This window comes from Hemiscyllium ocellatum, chromosome 22 (genome assembly GCF_020745735.1).
Source record: "Hemiscyllium ocellatum isolate sHemOce1 chromosome 22, sHemOce1.pat.X.cur, whole genome shotgun sequence".
NCBI classification, from domain to species: Eukaryota; Metazoa; Chordata; class Chondrichthyes; order Orectolobiformes; family Hemiscylliidae; genus Hemiscyllium; species Hemiscyllium ocellatum.
Window position 1 is genome coordinate 38,932,955 of NC_083422.1, and position 20,374 is coordinate 38,953,328.

General features: G+C 39.8%; 1 protein-coding gene across 1 annotated transcript in view; it reads left to right on the forward strand.

Annotated features, from left to right (window-relative positions):
• Window positions 1–12,783, forward strand: part of LOC132826151 (hyaluronan-binding protein 2-like) — a 42,321-nt gene extending 29,538 nt beyond the window's left edge. Inside the window, exons 7-12 of the mRNA XM_060841797.1 lie at window positions 2,530–2,624; window positions 3,654–3,933; window positions 6,464–6,606; window positions 11,271–11,405; window positions 11,522–11,664; window positions 12,506–12,783. Coding sequence (XP_060697780.1) covers window positions 2,530–2,624; window positions 3,654–3,933; window positions 6,464–6,606; window positions 11,271–11,405; window positions 11,522–11,664; window positions 12,506–12,661 — 952 coding nt within the window. The 3' untranslated portion in view covers window positions 12,662–12,783. The remainder of the gene's footprint in view (window positions 1–2,529; window positions 2,625–3,653; window positions 3,934–6,463; window positions 6,607–11,270; window positions 11,406–11,521; window positions 11,665–12,505) is intronic.
• Window positions 12,784–20,374: the final 7,591 nt, after the last annotated feature.

Consider the following 20,374-nt stretch of genomic DNA (forward strand, 5'->3'; position numbering starts at 1 on the left):
ACCAGCAATGGGAAAGGAAGTGGTGGGGAATCACAGGGTCAGGGCAGTGGAGTGCATGTCGATGGAAGGGGGTTTCAAGAGTTTCAGAGGCAAAGGCAGTGTGTGGTTTTCAGTCATCGTTAACATGTCATTGTCACAGTCAGGAAGGCTGCCACTATCCTTTGTTGCTGGGAACAAACTAAATCATGCCGGGGCAGTCTCAGTGGTCATTAATTAACCATTTAAGGGCTTTAGTTGGCAGCAAGTCAGAAAAATCAGTGTTTGGATTGAAATTTAATCATGGACAAATCTCCTTTGCAATCCACTGTAACCATGTGACCTTGACCAATAGGCATTTACACTACAGGCTGCTGCCTTACTGACACTTCCATAAAGAAGTCATTCTGATTACTCTGCTGTCTGTTGCACTCAGAACAACGAAATATAAGCATTCCTATCCAGAACTTAATTCCTAAAGTAATGGAAAAAGGATGGGTATGTTTCTGTGCTGCCAACCAACCGGATAATTTGCCTTTTCCACCACTCCTAGGGAGGGGAGAATCAGTGTGGCCATTTGTGTACCAAAACACACCTCACACATCTCACAACCAGATCTACATTTGGCCCCATATGTAGGAACAAAACATATCCATTACAACACAGGTTATCAGGAATGCAGAGGAATCAGATTAATCATGGTCTTATTGAATGATGGTGCAGGCTCAAGGGCCCCAGTGCCCTACTGCTGCTCCTAAGTCATGTTCCTTCATATGTTCACAGTTAATCAGAAAATAAAATTTACCCATGACACCCAAATAGGCTGTGCTCATTGTCTTTTCCTGCACAGGATAAATATAACACCAAGAATAACTTAATGGCCTCTTTCATAATAATTCAGTGAAACTGCATTTATCTATGGTATACAGTTAATGAGGGAGAAGGTAAGAAAAAGGGTGATTAGGTACAAGAAGATAGATAAATATAGGAGGAAACTGTTGCTGAGTCAAGACAGTTAATATTGCACTCAGGATGCCTGTTGTAGACCCCTCTCGATATTCTAGCGAATTTAGCAGCTCAATATCAGGTAAGTGGTATTACTAACTGATATATCATGCTAAGGCCTAGTATCATTGCTGGGTTTCAGGCCACAAGCAAGTGATGGTAGAAGTGGGGTTTGTGTGGTGGGAGAAGCAGGGGAGAGGTTAGGGGTGTTGGAAGCAAGCACAGGAAGTGGCTCTCTATACATTCCTCTTGATCAGACACGAATTAACCTTGAACTAGGTAGGACCCATCCCCCCATGCCAGTGTGCCCCACAAGCAATTCTGTGCAGGTTTGTACGTCATTCTTCCTGCACCAACTACTGCATTAATATGGCAAAAGTGGATACTGCAGATGCTGGAAATGCACAGTAGGTCAGGCAGCATCCGGGGAACAGGAAAATCGACATTTCGGGCAAAAACCCATCATTTTGACCAAAGTTGACCTGCTGTGCATTTCCAGCACTACTCTAATCTTGACTACTGTATTAATACTAACAGCAGTGGAATGAGATGCTTACCATTAGAACATAGTCTAGAGGAACATAGGAGCTTGAGGCTGGGGTGAGCCTTAGGCCTTTGAACCCACGCCTCCACTCAATATGATCATGACAGATCTGGTTATGACCTCACCTCCACTTTCCTGTGTGTACCTGATAACTCTTAACTCCCTCATCCAAGAAAAATCTCGACCTTGAAGAAGGTACTATTCAAGCCAGCCTCCATTAGTGGAATCTTTGGAGACAAATATCCGTAAGATATCCTGGTTGTTTCTGCTAGAATCTCTACTAACTAGATACATTTAGAGGTGATATTTACTAAACATTCACTCATCCAAGTTCATGAAATCCCCACATTACATTATTTTTACTTGAATTTTTTCATGTACTGAGTTATCAAATGAACCTGACACACCTGCAGTCACAACACTGATAGAGAATCTTTCCTTCTCTTTGTTTCATTCTGCATTTGTTAGTCCTCCTTACAAATCCAATTACTCATTCCTGCTTTTTATTCACTCCAGAGGTGAATCTAAATTTATTTTATATAATGAGAGTGGCATTTTGCAATATGCTCAGCATGTGCCATTAGGGTCATAGAGTCATATAACCCCTTTGGCTCAAACAGTCCACACTAACTATGTTCCCGAACTAAACTAGTCTCACTTGCCTGCATTTGGCCCACATCCCTCCAAACCTTTCCTGCTCATGAACTTATCGAAATGTCTTTTAAATGTAGTAGCTGTAACTGCATCCACCACTTTCCCTGGTGGTTCATTCCACGCATGACCCATTCCCTGTGTATATTGTTCCTATTCTACAGGTAAAGTAATTAGTGTATGTCACCTATTTGACATATAAGCAGCTGGGGGCTATACACCACCTGCAATCCTATAGATCTTTTGAAATCAAAATTAGGCTTTTCACTGAAGCTATTTGGCATACATTTAGATATTGTTTTAAAGATATGTGGCAGAATTGGTTACAATAAAAATACATTAAAAATTTCCAGAAATCCTGATGGCGATGATAAACCTTGGTGCTATTATCGGGAGAAACGTGATAAATTAAGTTGGGAACATTGTGCCATTTCTCCCTGCCCTCCAGGTATGTATCAGCTGTTAATTGCATTTTACAACAGTTAATTTATTCCGTTAATGTCATAATCCAGGTGAGTATTAGCCCTATCTTACTTAATAAGCAATAATTACAAAATAATGTCATAAATATGGAGCTTCCGAATTCTTTTGCTGCATAAATGTTAGATTAAAAGGACAATGTCAATTGGTTTGAATTAAGTTGAAACCTTTCTAATTTTCTCTATTAGATTCAATACTTTCAGGGCTGAGAGATTTTATCAAATCCCCTTCCATTTTGCTCTGGGACAGTGCCTGGGTAAAAAGATTTATTTTGTTCTGGCAACCAAAGATTTTCAGATTCTCAAAGAGCATTCTAAGAGAATACATGGGCTGTCATTAATTTATTCCAACAGTCCTTTTCAACTGGAAGCATTCTATTCAGCAGACAATCTGCCTGTGCACAAGATAGGGTCAAGTCTGTTGCCTGAAAACTGCATATCTGTACTTGTTCAGTTAATTATGTTGTTGCTCATGATAACTAAAGAATATTAACAAACAGTTGGAGCAATAACAACTTGCATTCTTTTAAAAGCAAAATAATGCAGATGTTGGAAATTTGAAATAAAAGCAGAAGGTGCTGGAGAATCTCAGCAGGTCTGGTAGCATCTGTGGAGGAAGTGACAGAGTGAACATTTCAAATTCAGTATGAACCTTAAGAACTTTGAAATACTGGACACAAAACAGTGACTCAGTTTCTCAACCACCGATCCTGTCAGGCCTGCTGAGTTGAACTTGCATTCCCATAGCAACCTTCAAGGTAGTGCTCAATCATTTTCGTTCACAATAAAATAGTCATCTAATGGAGTTAATGATCTCCTATTCTAGACGTGCAGTGATTGTCTTGCTCATTTTGTTGTTGTTCTTTTATAATTTCAGCAACTTTCTGATCCTTTCTGAAAAGGGATCAAATAGCACAATTACAAAAGAAAAATTATAATGACTAACAAACACTAATGTATAGAATGAGGTTTGACTCAGTATTGTTTCTCCATCACAGCGGTTAAGACACCACCCCAAAGGGAAGCAACAGCCAAACCTGTGACCCGATCAGCTGCGTCTGCGTCCTCCATTACACGCTTTCAATGTGGAATACCTGAGGTTGCAGTAGTCTTAGGCAAAATCCTTGGTGGAAAAAGGACAGTACCAGGAAAATACCCATGGCAGGTATCTCTACAGCTGAAAAATCGCATTGGACTTTATAAACCAGGACATGTGTGTGGAGGAACATTGATTAAACCATGTTGGGTTCTCACTGCTGCCCACTGCATTGTCTCACAGTAGGTATTAACATGTTTGTACATTGCTTTGAGTTATCTCCTTATTTTAATGAATCATTTCTGAAGAGATGTCTCTCTACATTTTGTAACTTTGCTATTATATATTTACTTTCTACTGTAGTTATCTACAGGATCCAACTAAAAGTCATTGCCTCTGTATTTTGAGCAAAATAAGGCAGTACTTAAGCTCAGCAGGTGGCTTAACTTCGCTCTTGTCTCAGTTGGGAGTTATAGTTTCCTAAAATCAATATATTATTTCTTTGGTCTGAGTTTATGGATGTGTGGTTATAGTTTTGACAATATTTATAATATTGGATTTTTTCAAATTCCCACAACCTCTCCTCCATATCCACATACTTCTCATCAAAAAGTTTTAATGAGGAATTCTTAAAGGGAAATCCAAAGACTCTTCAACTAATTCCCAAACTGTAGTGAACAAACTTCATCTTATAATCAACATTGTAAATGTTAGCTTGACTCAATAATGAAATGACCTTCTTCAGCAATAACCTCCACCCTCTGTTCATGGCTGAGATACCATATTGTTCCTACCAGTGTGTAATGACAGGGACGAGGGTTGATGCAGCTGGGAAAATAGTAGGAAAAACGAAGTCACATTCCACCGACAATCTTTATATGTATCAACCTTCACAGTTTGACAATCAAAGCTAGAAATAACCAAATGCTGAATCGTTCAAAAATGGAGGAAAATGCAGGATTTCTTTAGCCTACAGCCTTTAATTTACCTCTACCACTTCTCAAACCCTCCAGTGTATATTTCAGATGTTGAACACTATTTGCATAAGAATCTCCTGACACCAGTTTTAAATTTACTCTTTACTCCCCTGAACCTGTCTCCTTGTCCTACTCAAATATTTAATTTAATGTCATATTTCAAATTAGTTTATCTCATCAGTGTTTGGGCAATTAGAATGTTTATCTCACAGCTGGAAGCGAATTAATCTGAAGAAAATTCCAGGAATAACTTTCATCTTCAGCTCTGGAACAGAAATGGTGGAGTCGAGGGTCACAAGATAAAAAATGGCGATAAAGATTGTATCAGAAAACACATTGCGCAAACTATAAGGAGATGACCACAATGCTGTGTTTTTGTTTTTTTGTTCATTGTTTGATGCCAGCAGAGTGCCATTTCATAATTCCAGCTGTTAGTTCAACAATACTGAGTGTAGATCCAAATCTTTTGTTTTATCTGCTGTGCACAATTAACCTTGGGGTTACAGGATTGGGATCCATAGCCATGCATTTAGCGGTCTCTAAGTGACAATATTATGCTTTTTGAACAATGTAGTTAGCCTTATCAGACAGAGACATAGCTAATAGATAGTTTGATAGTCAAACTTGCAAAGACACCATAAGTAATAAATAATTACAGGGAGTTATGGATGTTTTTGTAATGGTATTCTATTAGAGCTGGCTGATATCACAGCACTCCATCAAGTGCACCAAAATCCCCAAATATAATTCACTACAGGCCATCAAAAAGAGAAACAGTGGTTCTGGGAGGGGGAGAACAATGAGGACAGAAGTGTGCAAAATGAGTTCAGCATACTGAAGGGTTCTATCCATCATAATGCGTAGTGAGGGAGATTCCTCAGTTGAGGAAAAAGGAAAACATTCCAGTAGCAGAGGTGGGAAAGGAGCCATTATTCAAGCAGTTACAACAGAGACAGAGGAACTGGAAGAATAGAATGCAGTCCTTTCAGGATTCAAAAAGGGCAGTTAAGGTTTAGCTGGGTAGGACCATGGGTTTGCAATGAATATTAGTAGGCAGCCTCTCTCCAGAAATGGAGACAGAGAAGTCAAGAAGGGAAAGAGAAAAGTTAGAGATGGATTAGCTGAGGATGAGAGAAGAATGAAAATTGGAAGCAAATTTGAGTAATCTTTATAATTCCAGACAAGAGAAGGAGGTGGCGCTGATGCAGGCCTTGACCTACAGCAAAGAGTTGTTGGAAAGGGCCCATCTCGGACTGGAACAAAGAATGTTCCACATATGCCTCAAAGAGCAGAATATAACTAGGCCCATGCAAATACCTAGGGTGCATCTTTTCATTTGAATGAATTGAGATAAGTTAAAAGAGAAATTATTCAATGAGAGAAGAAAGCTCCACCAGGAAGATGGTGGAGGTGTTCAGACTGTAAAGGCCCCTGTGCAAGGAAGAACTGAAGAGCTGCAGACAGTCCTGGTGAAGGTTGGAGATGTAGAGGTATACATCCAAGTTACCACTTTGCTTCGTGAGTCTGGTAGTACAGAGAGAGGCCTTTTCAAACGCTACATATAAAACCTCGAATCATTTAATTTGTTAACAAAAGCAGACTTAAATAAAAATCAGGCATCTTAATTAATGAGAAAATTGATATCTGGTAAATCAAACATTTAGGAAGGCTATAATGCCTGTTTGTCTATATTTTGATTGCAATATTCATTTTACATATTGTCAGTAATTCTAAGAATCAATTGCTAATTCTTTTTAGTTAAGAGTAATGTCACTTCTTTTAAACCAATACATAGGGCACAGGCGAGAGATTTCCGTGTACAGCTTGGCAAACAAGACCTTCAAAGAGATGAATGGCATGAACAGAACTTTGATGTTGAAAATATAATTGTCCATGAAAATTATCATGAGAGCTCAGTGGGATTATACAATGATATTGGTAAGCAATCTGAGATTTGTACCTTCAAGTTTCTTCCTGAGTTTTACTGTGAGCTTCAGGATCAGGTCCTGAGCCTGCTCTGACCGATAGCAGCTCACTGATGTTCCCTCAGGCAGCTGCCTAATTACCGTCTGCAGGCCTGCCTGCTAATGAAAGAGACAGATTGTGACCTGAAGGACGCAGAAGGAGAGGCATCACTGCTGAGGAATGTAGGCGACTTCAAACTCTCCCCCAAGGTAATTTTATAAAAAAGGAAAAATTCAGGGAGTCAGAAGCAAAATGATTCATTGTTGCTGTGTTGACTGACCTGTCTGCCATCACTGTTTGGGCTGTGGATCCTCTTCACCAAATGGTCAAGTTGCTGTAGCCCAAGCAGACCATTAGACTTGTTTCAATGGAAAGAGATGACTGGTAGTGATTTAACCTGAGGGTCAACATGCCTCGAGTGAAGGGAGAGGGCGACAAAGAGATTCCTTCATTGTAACGTCAGTCAGTGTTGGGAATTCAACCCACACTGTTGGCAACACATTGCATTGCAAACCAGCCATCCGAGCTAATGGAAGTCCCCCTCCTGACCAATCAAAGTTTACAGGGCCTTTAAGAACATAAGAGCACAAGCTCTAGGAGCAAGAGTAGGCCATCTGCCATTCAATAAGATCATGGCTGATCTTTGTGTGGACTCAGATCCACTTACCCATGTTCTCACCGTATCCTTTAATTCCTTTAAAGCTTAGCTTTAAAACATTTACTGAAGTAGTGTCAACTACTTTACTGGGTAAGGAATTCCATAGATTAACAACCCTCTGGGTGAAGAAGTTCCTTCTCAATTCAGTCCTCAGTCTGCTCCCTTTAATCTTGAGCCTATGCCTTCTTGTCCTAGTTTCACCTGCCACAGGAAACATTCTTTCTGCTTCTATCTTATCTACTCCCTTCATAATTTTTTATGTTTCTATAAGATCCCCCTTCATTCTTCTGAATTCCAATGAATATAATCCCAGTCTATTCAGTTTCTCTTCATAAGCCAACCCCCTCAACTCTGGAACCGATCTAGTGAACCTCCTCTGCACCCCCTCCAGGGCCAGTACATCCTCTCTCAAGTAAGGAGACCAAAACGGCACCAAAACTCCAGGTGTGCCCTCAGCAGCACACTGTACATAACCTCTCTGCTTTTAAACTCAGGGATTTGCATAAATATGCAAATCTCCAGCTGCTCTGCATTTTGTCCTACAGCAGCGACACTGCCCTCATAACAGGATTGCAGATCCACTTAGTGTCATAGAGTCATAGAGATGTACAGCATGGAAACAGACCCTTCAGTCCAACCTGTCCATGCCGACCAGATATCCCAACCCAATCTAGTCCCACCTACCAGCACTGGCCCATATCCCTCCAAACTCTTCCTATTCATATACCCATCCAAATGCCTCTTAAATGTTGCAATTGTACCAGCCTCCACCACATCCTCTGGCAGTTCATTCCATATATATATACCAACCTCTGCGTGAAAATGTTGCCCTTTAGGTATCTTTTATATCTTTCCCCCCTCACTCTAAAACCTCTGCTCTTTAGTTTTGGACTCCTCCACCCCAGGGAAAAGACTTTGCCTATTTATCCCATCCGTGCCCCTCATAATTTTGTAAACATCAGTAAGGTCACCCCTCAGCTTCCGACGCTCCAGGGAAAGCAGCCCCAGCCTGTTCAGCCTCTCCCTGTAGCTCAGATCCTCCAGCCCTGGTAACATTCTTGTAAATCTTTTCTGAACCCTTTCAAGTTTCACAACATCTTTCCGATAGGAAGGAGACCAGAATTGCATGCAATATTCCAACAGTGGGCTAACCAATGTCCTGTACAGCCGCAACATGACCTCCCAACTCCTGTACTCAATGCTCTGACCAATAAAGGAAAGCAAACCAAACGTCTTCTTCACTATCCTATCTACCTGCGACTCCACTTTCAATAAGCTATGAACCTGTACTCCAAAGTCTCTTTGTTCAGCAACACCCTCTAGGACCTTACCATTAAGTGTATAAGTCCTGCTAAGATTTGCTTTCCCAAAATGCAGCACCTCACATTTATCTGAATTAAACTCCACCTGCTACTTCTCAGCCCATTGGCCCATCTGGTCCACATCCTGTTGTAATATGAGGTAACCCTCTTTGTTATCCACTACACATTCAATTTTGGTGTCATCTGCAAACTTACTAACTGTATCTCTTATGCTCGCATCCAAATCATTTATGTAAATGACAAAAAGTAGAAGGCCCAGCACCGATCCTTGTGGCACTCGACTGGTCACAGGCCTCCAGTCTGAAAAACAACCCTCCACCATCACCCTCTGTCTTCTACCTTTGAGCCAGTTCTGTATCCAAATGGCTAGTTCTCCTTGTATTCCATGAGATCTAACCTTGCTAATTGGTCTCCCATGGGGAACCTTGTCGAACGCCTTACTGAAGTCCATATAGATCACATCTACTGCTCTGCCCTCATCGATCTTCTTTGTTACTTCTTCAAAAAACTCAATCAAGTTTGTGAGACATGATTTCCCAAGCACAAAGCCATGTTGACTATCCCGAATCAGTCCCTGCCTTTCCAAAAACATGTACATCCTGTCCCTCAGGATTCCCTCCAACAACTTGTCCACCACTGAGGTCAGATACATGGTCTATGGTTCCTTGGCTTTATGCCTTTCTTAAACAATGGCACCACGTTTGCCAACCTCCAGTCTTCTGGCACCTCACCTGTGACTATCGATGATACAAATATCTCAGCAAGAGGCCCAGCAATCATTTCTTTAGCTTCCCACAGATTTCTAGGGTACACCTGATCAGGTCCTGGGGATTTATCTACTTTCAACTGTTTCAAGACATCCAGCACTTCCTCCTCTGTATTCTAGACACTTTGCAGGATGTCACCATCTAGTTCCCTACAGTCTATATCTTCCATATCCTTTTCCACAGTAAATACTGATGCAAAATATTCATTTAGTATCTCCCCCATTTTCTGTGGCTCCATACAAAGGCCACCTTGCTGATCTTTGAGGGGCCCTATTCTCTCCCTAGTTACCCATTTGTCCTTAATATATTTGTAAAAACCCTTTGGATTCTCCTTAATTCTTTTTGCCAAAGCTATCTCATGTCCCCGTTTTGCCCTCCTGATTTTCCTCTTAAGTATACTCCTACTTTCTTTATACTGGACTAAGGATTCACTCGATCTATCCTGTCTATACCCGACATATGCTTCCTTCTTTTTCTTAAGCAAACCCTCAATTTCTTTAGTCATCCAGCATTCCCTATACCTACCAGCCTTCCCCTTTCACCCTGACAGGACTATACTTTCTCTGGATTCTTGTTATCTCATTTCTGAAGGCTTCCCATTTTCCAGCCGTCTCTTTACCTGCGAACGTCTGCCTCCAATCAGCTTTTGAAAATTCTTGCCTAATACCGTCAAAAATGGCCTTTCTCTAATTTAGAACTTCAACTTTTAGATCTGGTCTATCCTTTTCCATCACTATTTTAAAACGAATAGAATTATGGTCACTGGCCCCAAAGTGCTCCCCTACTAACATCTCTAGTAGGTACATCCACATACTGAATCAGAAAATTGTCTTGTACGCACTTAAGAAATTCCTCTCCATCTAACCTTTCACACTATGGCAGTCCCAGTCAATGTTTGGAAAGTTAAAATCCCCTACCATAACTGCCCTATTATTCTTACAGATAGCTGAGATCTCCTTACAAATGTATTTCTCAATTTCTCTCTGACTATTGGGGGGAGTCTATAATACAATAATACGATATTTCTCAGTTCCACCCAAATAGCTTCCCTGGACGCATTTCCAGGAATATCCTCCCTCAGCACAGCTGTAATGCTATCCCTTATCAAAAATGCCACTCCCCCTCCTCTCTTGCCTCCCTTTCTATCCTTCCTGTAGTATTTTTATCCTGGAACATTAAGCTGCCAGTCCTGCCCATCCCTGAGCCATGTTTCCTTAATTGCTTTGATATCCCAGTCCCATGTTCCTACCCATGCCCTGAGTTCATCTGCCTTCCCTGTTAGGCCCCTTGCATTGAAATAAATGCAGTTTAATTTATTAGTCCTACCTTGTCCCTGCCTGCCCTGATTGTTTGACTCACTTCTGTTGTCAGCTGCACCCATCTCAGATTGATTTCTTTCCTCACTATCTTCCTGGGTTCCACCCCACCCCCCTTTACTAGTTTAAATCATCCCAAACAGTTCTAGCAAATTTCCCTGCCAGTATATTAGTCCCCTTCCAATTTAGGTGCAATCCGTCCTTCTTGTACAGCTCACTACTATCCCAAAAGAGATTCCAATGATCCAAAAATGTGAATCCCATACACCAGCTCCTCAGCCATGCATTCATCTGCTCTATTCTCCTATTCCTGCCCTCACTAGCTCGTAGCACTGGGAGTAATCCAGATATAACTACCCTTGAGGACCTCCTTTGTAAATTTCTGCCTTACTCTCTCTAATCTCCCTTCAGAATCTCAACCTTTTCCCTTGCCACAGCTTCTTAACATATTCCTGCCACCATTGTCTCTTCCCCCACTCTGAACAGTTCCTAACCTTGCCATCCTTTGCTGATCCTTTGTTTTAGTCTCTTGGTGCCTCAGCAAGTTCTAATGTAAACAAAATTTGCATTCCAGCTTTGGTGAAAATCAAGCAAGTCAACAGTCACTGTGCCAAGGAAACAAAGTATGTAAAAACTGCCTGCTTACCAGATGCTGATTTCCAGCCCGGAACTGAATGTCACATTTCAGGATGGGGTCAGACAGAATCAGGTGCTCCTATTAATTTGGATAATTTTATAATCATATTTTTCTTTAAGTTGAAGCATTATTTTGATAATAGGCAACAAAATCGTCACATTATTTTCTGTTTATTAAAAATTGTACAGAGGCATCATCCAATCAGTTATTGCATACGAATGTGAGACTGATATCTGACAAGCGATGTAAGGACCCTCGTTCCTATGGAAACGCTATCAATGACAGCATGTTTTGTGCAGGAAACCTGGATGGCAGTGTGGATTCATGTCAGGTTTGCTATAAGGATTTGGTGGATAGTGGAATTTATTTGCCCTATTTGGTGATTTGTGACTAAGGTCAATCTCCATGAAGGCAGATTAATACATTGCTGGAGACACAATGTTCAAAGGGCAGGCTTCAGGTTTTTGGGACATGAAGTTCCAAGCAGTGTGCATCTCAGCCACGCTGGGACAAATATCCTCAAAGGGAAGTTAGTTAGTGCTATGGGACAATAGAATACAAGCAGAGTTGGCAAAGGATGAAATAGTAGCGAGAAGTAATAAGAGGCACAGAGGATTGGGATAGACAAAGAGCACGAGCCCTCAGAAGGCAAATACTAGGCAGTGTACATTGGGTTTGAAATGCACATAGCATAGTTAATGAGGTTGGTAAACTGCAGAAACAGCAGAGAACTGGCTCAGAGGAAAGGAGAGTTGGGAACTTTATGCACCTAATCTTTATTTGGGCAGAATTTCCAAGTGAGGAAACAAAGTTCTGGCCCTCGATACTGTAGGGACCACGTGTTTTGTAAGTGGGTTTCTCACCTGGAATTGGAAGATAGGCTTACTCCCTGTTGGATTGAATATACTTCAGAAGTCACAGTTCAGCAGCAGCTAAGTTTCTCACAACTAGAGATGGGGAGTGGGTGAGGTGATGATGTCATAGTGCAACATGACTTAGAAGGTCAAGGCTGATCACAGGGATCCAGAAAGAGATCAAGGTCAGAGGTGATGAAGTCAACGGGTTGTCAGATAATATTGTGGGATCAGTTGATGACCAAATGAGAATCTTTGTTGGCCAGTATGGAATCAGTGATATCTTGTAAAAATGACATATCTTTGTTTCATGTTCAGGGCGATTCTGGAGGACCACTGACTTGTGTGAAGGATGGACGTTACCAGATCTATGGAATAGTGAGCTGGGGAGATCGCTGTGGGGTGATAAATAAACCTGGTGTTTATGTTCGTGTCACCAAGTTCCTTAAATGGATTAAGTCACGAGCCACTTAAGTGCAGTTGTTGACCATGTGGGATTGTAGTGGAATATGAAAAGATGCTTGACATTACTATTTAACACATCCATTATTTCTAGAATGCCACATAAAGGATTTTCAAATATGTTATTACCTCAGTTTTAGCAACAATGGGATCATATGTAACATCTTAATAACAATTCTTATTAATAATTATCGTTAATTTTGCATTCCTGTCACATCATTCTTTCATAAACTGAGAAATATAACGGTCTGTGTCACAATCTCAGTGATTGCATTTGTAAAGTGTCTTTGGTTTGAACTTGCATAGTAAAAAATCTAACTCTCAAAGCTGAATGCTCATTCTGTTGCTTCTTGTTTTAGTTGACAAAGCAGAACTACAGACTTCCCGAGCGGGAAATAATGCCTGTATAATCTGTATATGCAATAATTTACAATTTGACTGTATATTACTAATTAAATACAACTCTACTTGTTGCTCCTCAAATGAGTACTTTTTAAATTATTGCAAAGCTGAATCTTGGCAGCATTAGCTAACAACATAGTTATAAATACCAACCAATAAACAATGGAAAAATTAATTTTGTCATTCAAAATTTTGTTTTAAGTTTGGTTAAATACTTTAATTAAAATTCCCTCCACATTAATACAAGCTATGATGCATAGTCAATAGATTTATTAAGTTACAAAGTTTTAAGAGGTTTAAGAAGTTTAAATTACTGATTAAAAGGGATCATTTCCTTTCTGGTGTGATCATGTAACGGATGTTAATTTAGCTTGTTACATAGCATCTCTGGATTTGCATTCCATTGTGTCAGTGACAGAGGTTAATGACAGAATTGGTTGATATGGCTTTAGACAAAGAGGTCAGAATCAAAAATGCCAGGCATGACTTTCGTGCCATTGTTGGCCAGCATTTGCAGTTGTCCTTTCAAAGAATATCTGAGGTAAAGTTTCACCTTCACTGTCTGACTGTTAGTTTGATAGATATTATCTGTCATTCATAGAATTTGTCTCAGTTTCTATTGTTATGAATCATCAGAAAGTTAGGCGAATTCCATAAAGGGCTAGTAATTTATTCCATCAGGTTATTTCTAAGGTGGTATTGGTGGCAATCTGCCTCTCTGTGTCTTTGAGATCTATGTTTACTTGCATGGGTACCCTATAAATGGGTTGTTTATGAAGGAAGATAGACAAATTAAGAAATATTTAAATGGCTGTGCTGATCCATGCCTCAGTGTCAAGGGAAAGCTGTATAAGAAGTAGGATGCCAAAAGTCAAACAGCACATTTTAGACTTATCAGTTTTATTATAATTAGATGAAGAGAAAAGGTTTATTTATTTAAAGCAATTCAGTCCAAAAGTTCAGTTTGTAAAAGTTGTATTATTTCCAAAAAACAGTTTCTCCTTTTCCCAGCTATTCTGGTACACAATTTCTGTCAATACTGTAGGGGTGACTCAAAGCAAGACACTACAGCTTTACAAAACTTTAGTTAGGCCACATTTGGAATATTGCACATAGTTCTGCTCGCCTAACTATCAGAAGGACTAAGTGGATGCTTTGGAGGTAGTGGAGAGAAGGTTTACCAGGGTGTTGCCTGGTCGAGTGGGTTTTAGTGATGGGGATAGATAATGTTTAAGGTGAATCTTGAATCACACATAAATAGGAGGTGAACAGAAGGATTGAAACTGTGTATGCGCAATATGTACCTGGTCTAAATTAGGATTAGAAACGACCATTGGCAGGCTGAAGGACGTTCCTGTGTTGCATTGTATTGAATTTGTTTCTTTCGATCTGAGTGAAGTATTTTCACAGAAATATGTGCAATGCTGTCATAGAGAATTCCACGTTGTTGTTTTCTCAGTATTGTTATAGGAACACAAGTAGGCAATTCAGTGCCTCGAGTCTACATCACCATCCAATGTGATCATTCTCATCTCATCTCAAACTGATTGTCACTTTTCTGCACATTCTCCATAACTCCTCAGCCTACTGCTCCAGAATTACCTGTCTCTCTTTGACTTCAAATTACTTAATGTCCCATCATCCACTGCATGCTGGGGTAATGGATTTTACAGATCCACAACCCTTTGAGACTAGTTATTTCTCCACATCTCTGACTTAAATCTGTGGTTTCTTATTCTAGATTGCTCCACAGGAGGAAATAATCGCTCTCCTTCAACTTTGTCAATCCCCTTTAACATTTGAATATCTCCATTACATCTCCTTTCATTCTCCTAAACTCCAGAGAGTATAGGCCTAAATTGCTCAATCTCTCTTCATAAGGCAAACCCCTCACCTCAAAAATCAATTTAATAAATCATTTCTAAACTGCCTTCAATGCAACTACAATCCTCCTCAATTAAGGGAGTATGCAATATACTAGTAAAAAATGAGGTCTGCAGATGCTGGAGATCACAGCCGAAAATGTGTTGCTGGTCAAAGCACAGCAGGTCAGGCAGCATCTCAGGAATAGGGAATTCGACGTTTCGAGCATAAGCCCTTCATCAGGAATGAGAGAGAGTAGCCAAGCAGGCTAAGCTAAAAGGTAGGGAGGAGGGACTTGGGGAAGGGGCGATGGAGGTGGGATAGGTGGAAGGAGGTCAAGGTGAGGGTGATAGGCCGGAGTGGGGTGGGGGCGGAGAGGTCAGGAAGGAGATTGCAGGTTAGGAGGGCGGTGCTGAGTTGAGGGAACCGACTGAGACAAGGTGGGGGGAGGGGAAATGAGGAAACTGGAGAAATCTGAATTCATTTTCGGCTATGCAATATACTAGGCACCCTATCACTAATGTCTTGTACAGTTGTAGCAACACTTCCCTACTTTTATACAGCATCACTTTCGCAATAAATGCCAAAATTCCACTTACCTTCCTGGTGTCAAGATTAGAGTGGTGCTGGAAAAGCTCAGCAGGTCAGGAAGCATCTGAGGAGCAGGAAAATCAATGTTTCGGGCAAAAGCCCTTCATCAGGAATTGGGCTTTTGCCCGAAGCATTGATTTCCCTGCTCCTCATTTGCTGCCTGACATGCTGTGCTTTTCCAGCACCACTCTAATCTTGACTCCAATCTCCAGCATCTGCAGTACCTACCTCCGCCTTATTACCTGGTGTGCCTGCATACCAGTTTTCTGTGATTCATGCATGAGGACACTCAAATCCTCTGAACTGAAGCATTCTAGGTTTCTCTCCATTTAGATCATAATTGCCTTTCTAGTCTTCCCACAAAAATGAATAACCTCACATTTATCCACATTAAACTCCATTCATCAAATCTTGGCCCATTCTTCTGATGTATCCATATTCATTTGTAAATTTCTTATATCTTTATTAAAACTTACTTTCCTATTTAATTTAGTGTCATCTGCAAATTTGACTATAATACTTACTATCCCTGTATCCAAGTCATTAATATAGATTATAAATAGTTGGGTGAAAGTCGGTACTGAAGATGTTGGAGGTTAGAGTCAAGATTAGAGTGGTGCTGGAAAAGCACAGTAGGTCAGCAAGCATCCAAGGAGCAGGAAAATTGTCATTTCCTGATGAAGGATTTTTGCCCAAAACGTCGATTTTCCTGTAAGTAGTTGGGGCCTAAGGACTGAACCCTGTGACACACTATTGATTACATCTTGCCTACCAGAAAAGACCCATTTATCTCTGGTTTCTGCTGGTTAACCAATCCTCTCACTGAGTGAATAAATTACCCCTAACACCATGTGATCTTTATACAAAAGGTTAATATCCCCATGATATTAACCTTTTGTATAGCACCTTATCAAATGCTTTCTAAAAGTCCAAATATATTACAACTACATCTATAGGATCCCATTGTCCACTTTGCTTGTTATGTTTTCAACGATCTAGAAAATTAGGCAAACATGACTCACCCTTCATAAAACCATGTCAACACTGATGGATTGTGCATTGACTTTCCAAATGTCCTGTTATTACTTCATTAATAATGGTTTCTAATCATTTCCCAATGTCAGATGTTAAACTAACTGGTCTATAGTTTTTTTACTATCTACTCCCCCCCGCCACCCCCCCCTCACTTTTTGAAGAAGGGCATTATATTAGCATTTTACCAATCCACTGGAACATTTCCTGCATCGAGGGAATTTTGAAGTTTAACAACTAGAGGATCAATTATCTCTGCTGCCACTTCCTTTAAGGCCCTAGGATGTATGCCATCAGAACTTGTCTGCCTTCAATCCCAATAGTTTGTTCAGTACATTCCCGCCCCCCCCGCCAGTGCTGATTATTGTTCTAAATTCCTTCCTTTCAATAACCCTTTCCCCCCTTTCTCTTACAGGAATGTTATTAAATACTCAGAGCCACAGTTGGTTATCCCATATAATTCTGAAATGACACCTCAAGCCACATCAATTTATTCCTGATTTTCCTCCTGTAAAACCTTTGAAGAAGAAAAAATTTGACCAAATCCAATAGATTGAGGCGCGATACTTTGGAAGAGAATGCAGACTAGTAGCTGTAACAATTCAGAACTTAGTTCATATCAGAGAGATCAAAGTGATTTTTGACTTCATGAAAAACACACCTATTATTCAGTGCTACTAGAATAAACAAGAATTGTACTAAAGGTTAGATTTTAGCATTTAGCTTAAAGAGTTATATGCCTTGGTGTTACAGTAATAGCTATATGTCTTGCTCTGACAACAAAACTTTATTCTGTCCCTATAAGTTATGTTGTATTCTAAAGCTCCTCTACTGTAAATCTGAAGGCTAGATTTTCTTGCTATGGTTTTCAGAAAATCTGAAAAGAGTCACACCAAACTTAAAAATGAGAACTTTTTTCCTCTCCACTGATGCTGCCAGACCTGCTTAGTTTCTCCAACATATTCTGTGTTTTTTTATTTTGCTGTATTTTGGTGATTAGGTTGTTGTCTGGTCTCAAAAATATTGGCACTGCTGCTAAATAAAGTGGCTTGATAGAACAGAGGCAAAAGTGAGGACTGCAGATGCTGGAGACTAGAATAAAGATTAGAGTGATTCTGGAAAAGCACAGCAGGTCAGGCAGCAACTGAGGAGCTCCTGAGGGCTCATGTCTGAAATGTCGATTTTCCTGCTCCTTGGGTAATATAGAACATTCCATGTCAAGTTGTTAATTGCCTCAAATGAGACCTAAGGAGTGACCAGTAGTCAATAATCTCTGCTGTTGTGCAATGGTAATGCTGACTGATTGTGATTTACTTGAGTGTTTCCCTAAAATGTTTCAATTCCTGTGTAACTATGGATTACATGGCAGAATTGATGCGATTATTTTTTGGTTGTACATGGACAATTGTATTTATTTGAATATATTTGCCAATTCATTTATCTCCTATGACCTGAATTGCTCTGATTTAGTACTGCTTTGTCTAGTATAATGTCCAGGTTTGAAAATCTTTTCAGGAAGATGTCAAGGCTAGGGGGATAATGCTGCAAATGATATTTTAGAAGGAAATGTTTGTCAAGAAGAGAGATTTGAGAAACAGTGAGGTTTTTTCAGAAAAACAAGTCAGGGATGCTTATCTTCAAAATTGTGAAAAGTTTTAAGAAAGTAAATCAATAAATACAACTTTCACTGATGAATTCATAAATACAGGACACCAATTTAAAATAATCATCAGAAGATTGATGTCAGAGATTAGGATTTTCCTTTCATGCAGGAAATTATAAGATCATGGCATGCTACAACTGAAACACAATCAGGAACACAATTGGTGATATCTTATAAAAAAAATAGTTGAACAATTGGACAAATATTTGAAAAGGAAATAATCAATACGGAAGAGGTGGTGGAATGGGACTCACTGCATAGCTCTGTGAGAGGACTAGCATAGACACAAATATCATTCAGAAAGCAAATTGTGAAGAAGACATGGGAAGGTTACAAAAACATATTAATAGGTTCAGTGAATAGGCAACATGTGACAAATGGTGTATAATGTGGGAAAGTGTGAAAATCTCCTTTTGACAGGAAGAATAAAAAAAACATATTATCGAAATGGTGAGAGATCTGAGACTCAGAGGGATCCGGTTGTCCTTGTGCATGAATTATAAAAGGTTTCTGCAGGTACAGCAAGCAATTAGGAAAGCTAACAGAACATTATCGTTTATCATGAGGGGAATTGAATACAAAAGTAGGGAAGTTATCCTGCTGCTTTAGAAGGCACTGATGAGATCACATCTTGAGTACTATGTACTGTACTGGTCATCTTACTTAAAGAAGGATATGTTGGAAGCAGTGCACATAATGATTGTCGGACTAGTATCTGAAATGGGCTGGTTGTATTATGAGGAAGGGTTGGACTGGAATTTGGAACAGTAAGAAAGACTTGATTGAAACATATAAAATCCCGAGGGGTCTTGAATGGACAAATATGGGCAGGAAGATTACTCTTATGCGAGAATCTAGAACTGGGGATACTGTTTAAAAATCAAGTGCCACCCATTTAAAACAGAGATGACATGAAATTTTTATCATAATGTTATGAATCATTGGCACTCTCTCGCTGAAAAGATGGTGGAAGCATGATCCTTGAGAATTTTAAGACAGAAGTTGATAGATTCCAAGCAACAGATTGGAAGCATATCAGGAGTAAGTGGCTATGTGGATTTGCAGTTGGAATCAAATCAACTATGATTTTATTGAATGGCCTATTCGTGGTCCTGAAACGTATGGTCATGAGGATGTTTGTATAATGGGCTCAGTAACCTCCTGTATACCATTTTATATCAGGACTAGATTTTTGAAATACAACGGGAAAGAGGTAGTAATTCAGTAACAATAGATTTCAGAACTGAACATCCCACTCCTGATTACATCCAGTCTGCCTTCATTATGATCGTAAATGGATGTCCTCGTGAACTGAGTAACTAATGGAGTACCAGAGGTCACTCAAAACAAGGTTGAAGATTTGATCTTTTTGAGTGCTGCATTGTCACACATGCACAATTACTTGTATGTAATCACATAGTGCACGACCTAACAGAGGTACTGTTCTCTCCTTCAAGAACCATTCCCTCGGAGATCACAGTCCCAGATCACACAAGGAGTGTGTTGCTCCATCACTGCAAATTTACCACCTATTCTGTGTTGTGACTTCCAATTAAATCATTGAGACAATAATTTGGTCAAAGATATTCATGCATGCATGCCTAATATAATGAGCATAATGCAGTTGTACAATTTGTTTGTCATAGTTGTCATGGAAACCTGGATTCATCCAATTTCAAATTAAAAATATCTTTTTCAGTTCTTCCTGCAGCAAAAGACTCGCAATCTTTAAAAGAAAATCATGACCTTCTTTTCTCAGAGTTTCTTTTTTCCTTTTTGGTTTGAAGGCCTGTATAAAACAAATACACAAATCTGGATAAAAGGAAAAGAAGGTGAAAGAAAATTATGGAGCACCATCAGTGAAATCAGAATGTTTGAAAAGCTGAATAAACTATAAAAGCAACAGCAATTTATGTAGCATCTTTAACATGGTGAAGTGTTCCACCATGTTTCACAGCAGCATTATAAGGCAGAATTTAACCTCAACTCACAGAAAGAGATATGAGGACATATGACATGTCCCAGAGGTGATTCTTAAAGAAGAGAATTCCAAAGTTTCAGATGACACAAGACTCAATCTCTTTTGCAGCTTCTTTCACTTTTTCACAGGAGGCACCAGGTGATTTCTATACACAATACAAAGTCTCTAAGTTACTGTTTAAAGGCAACTGCTT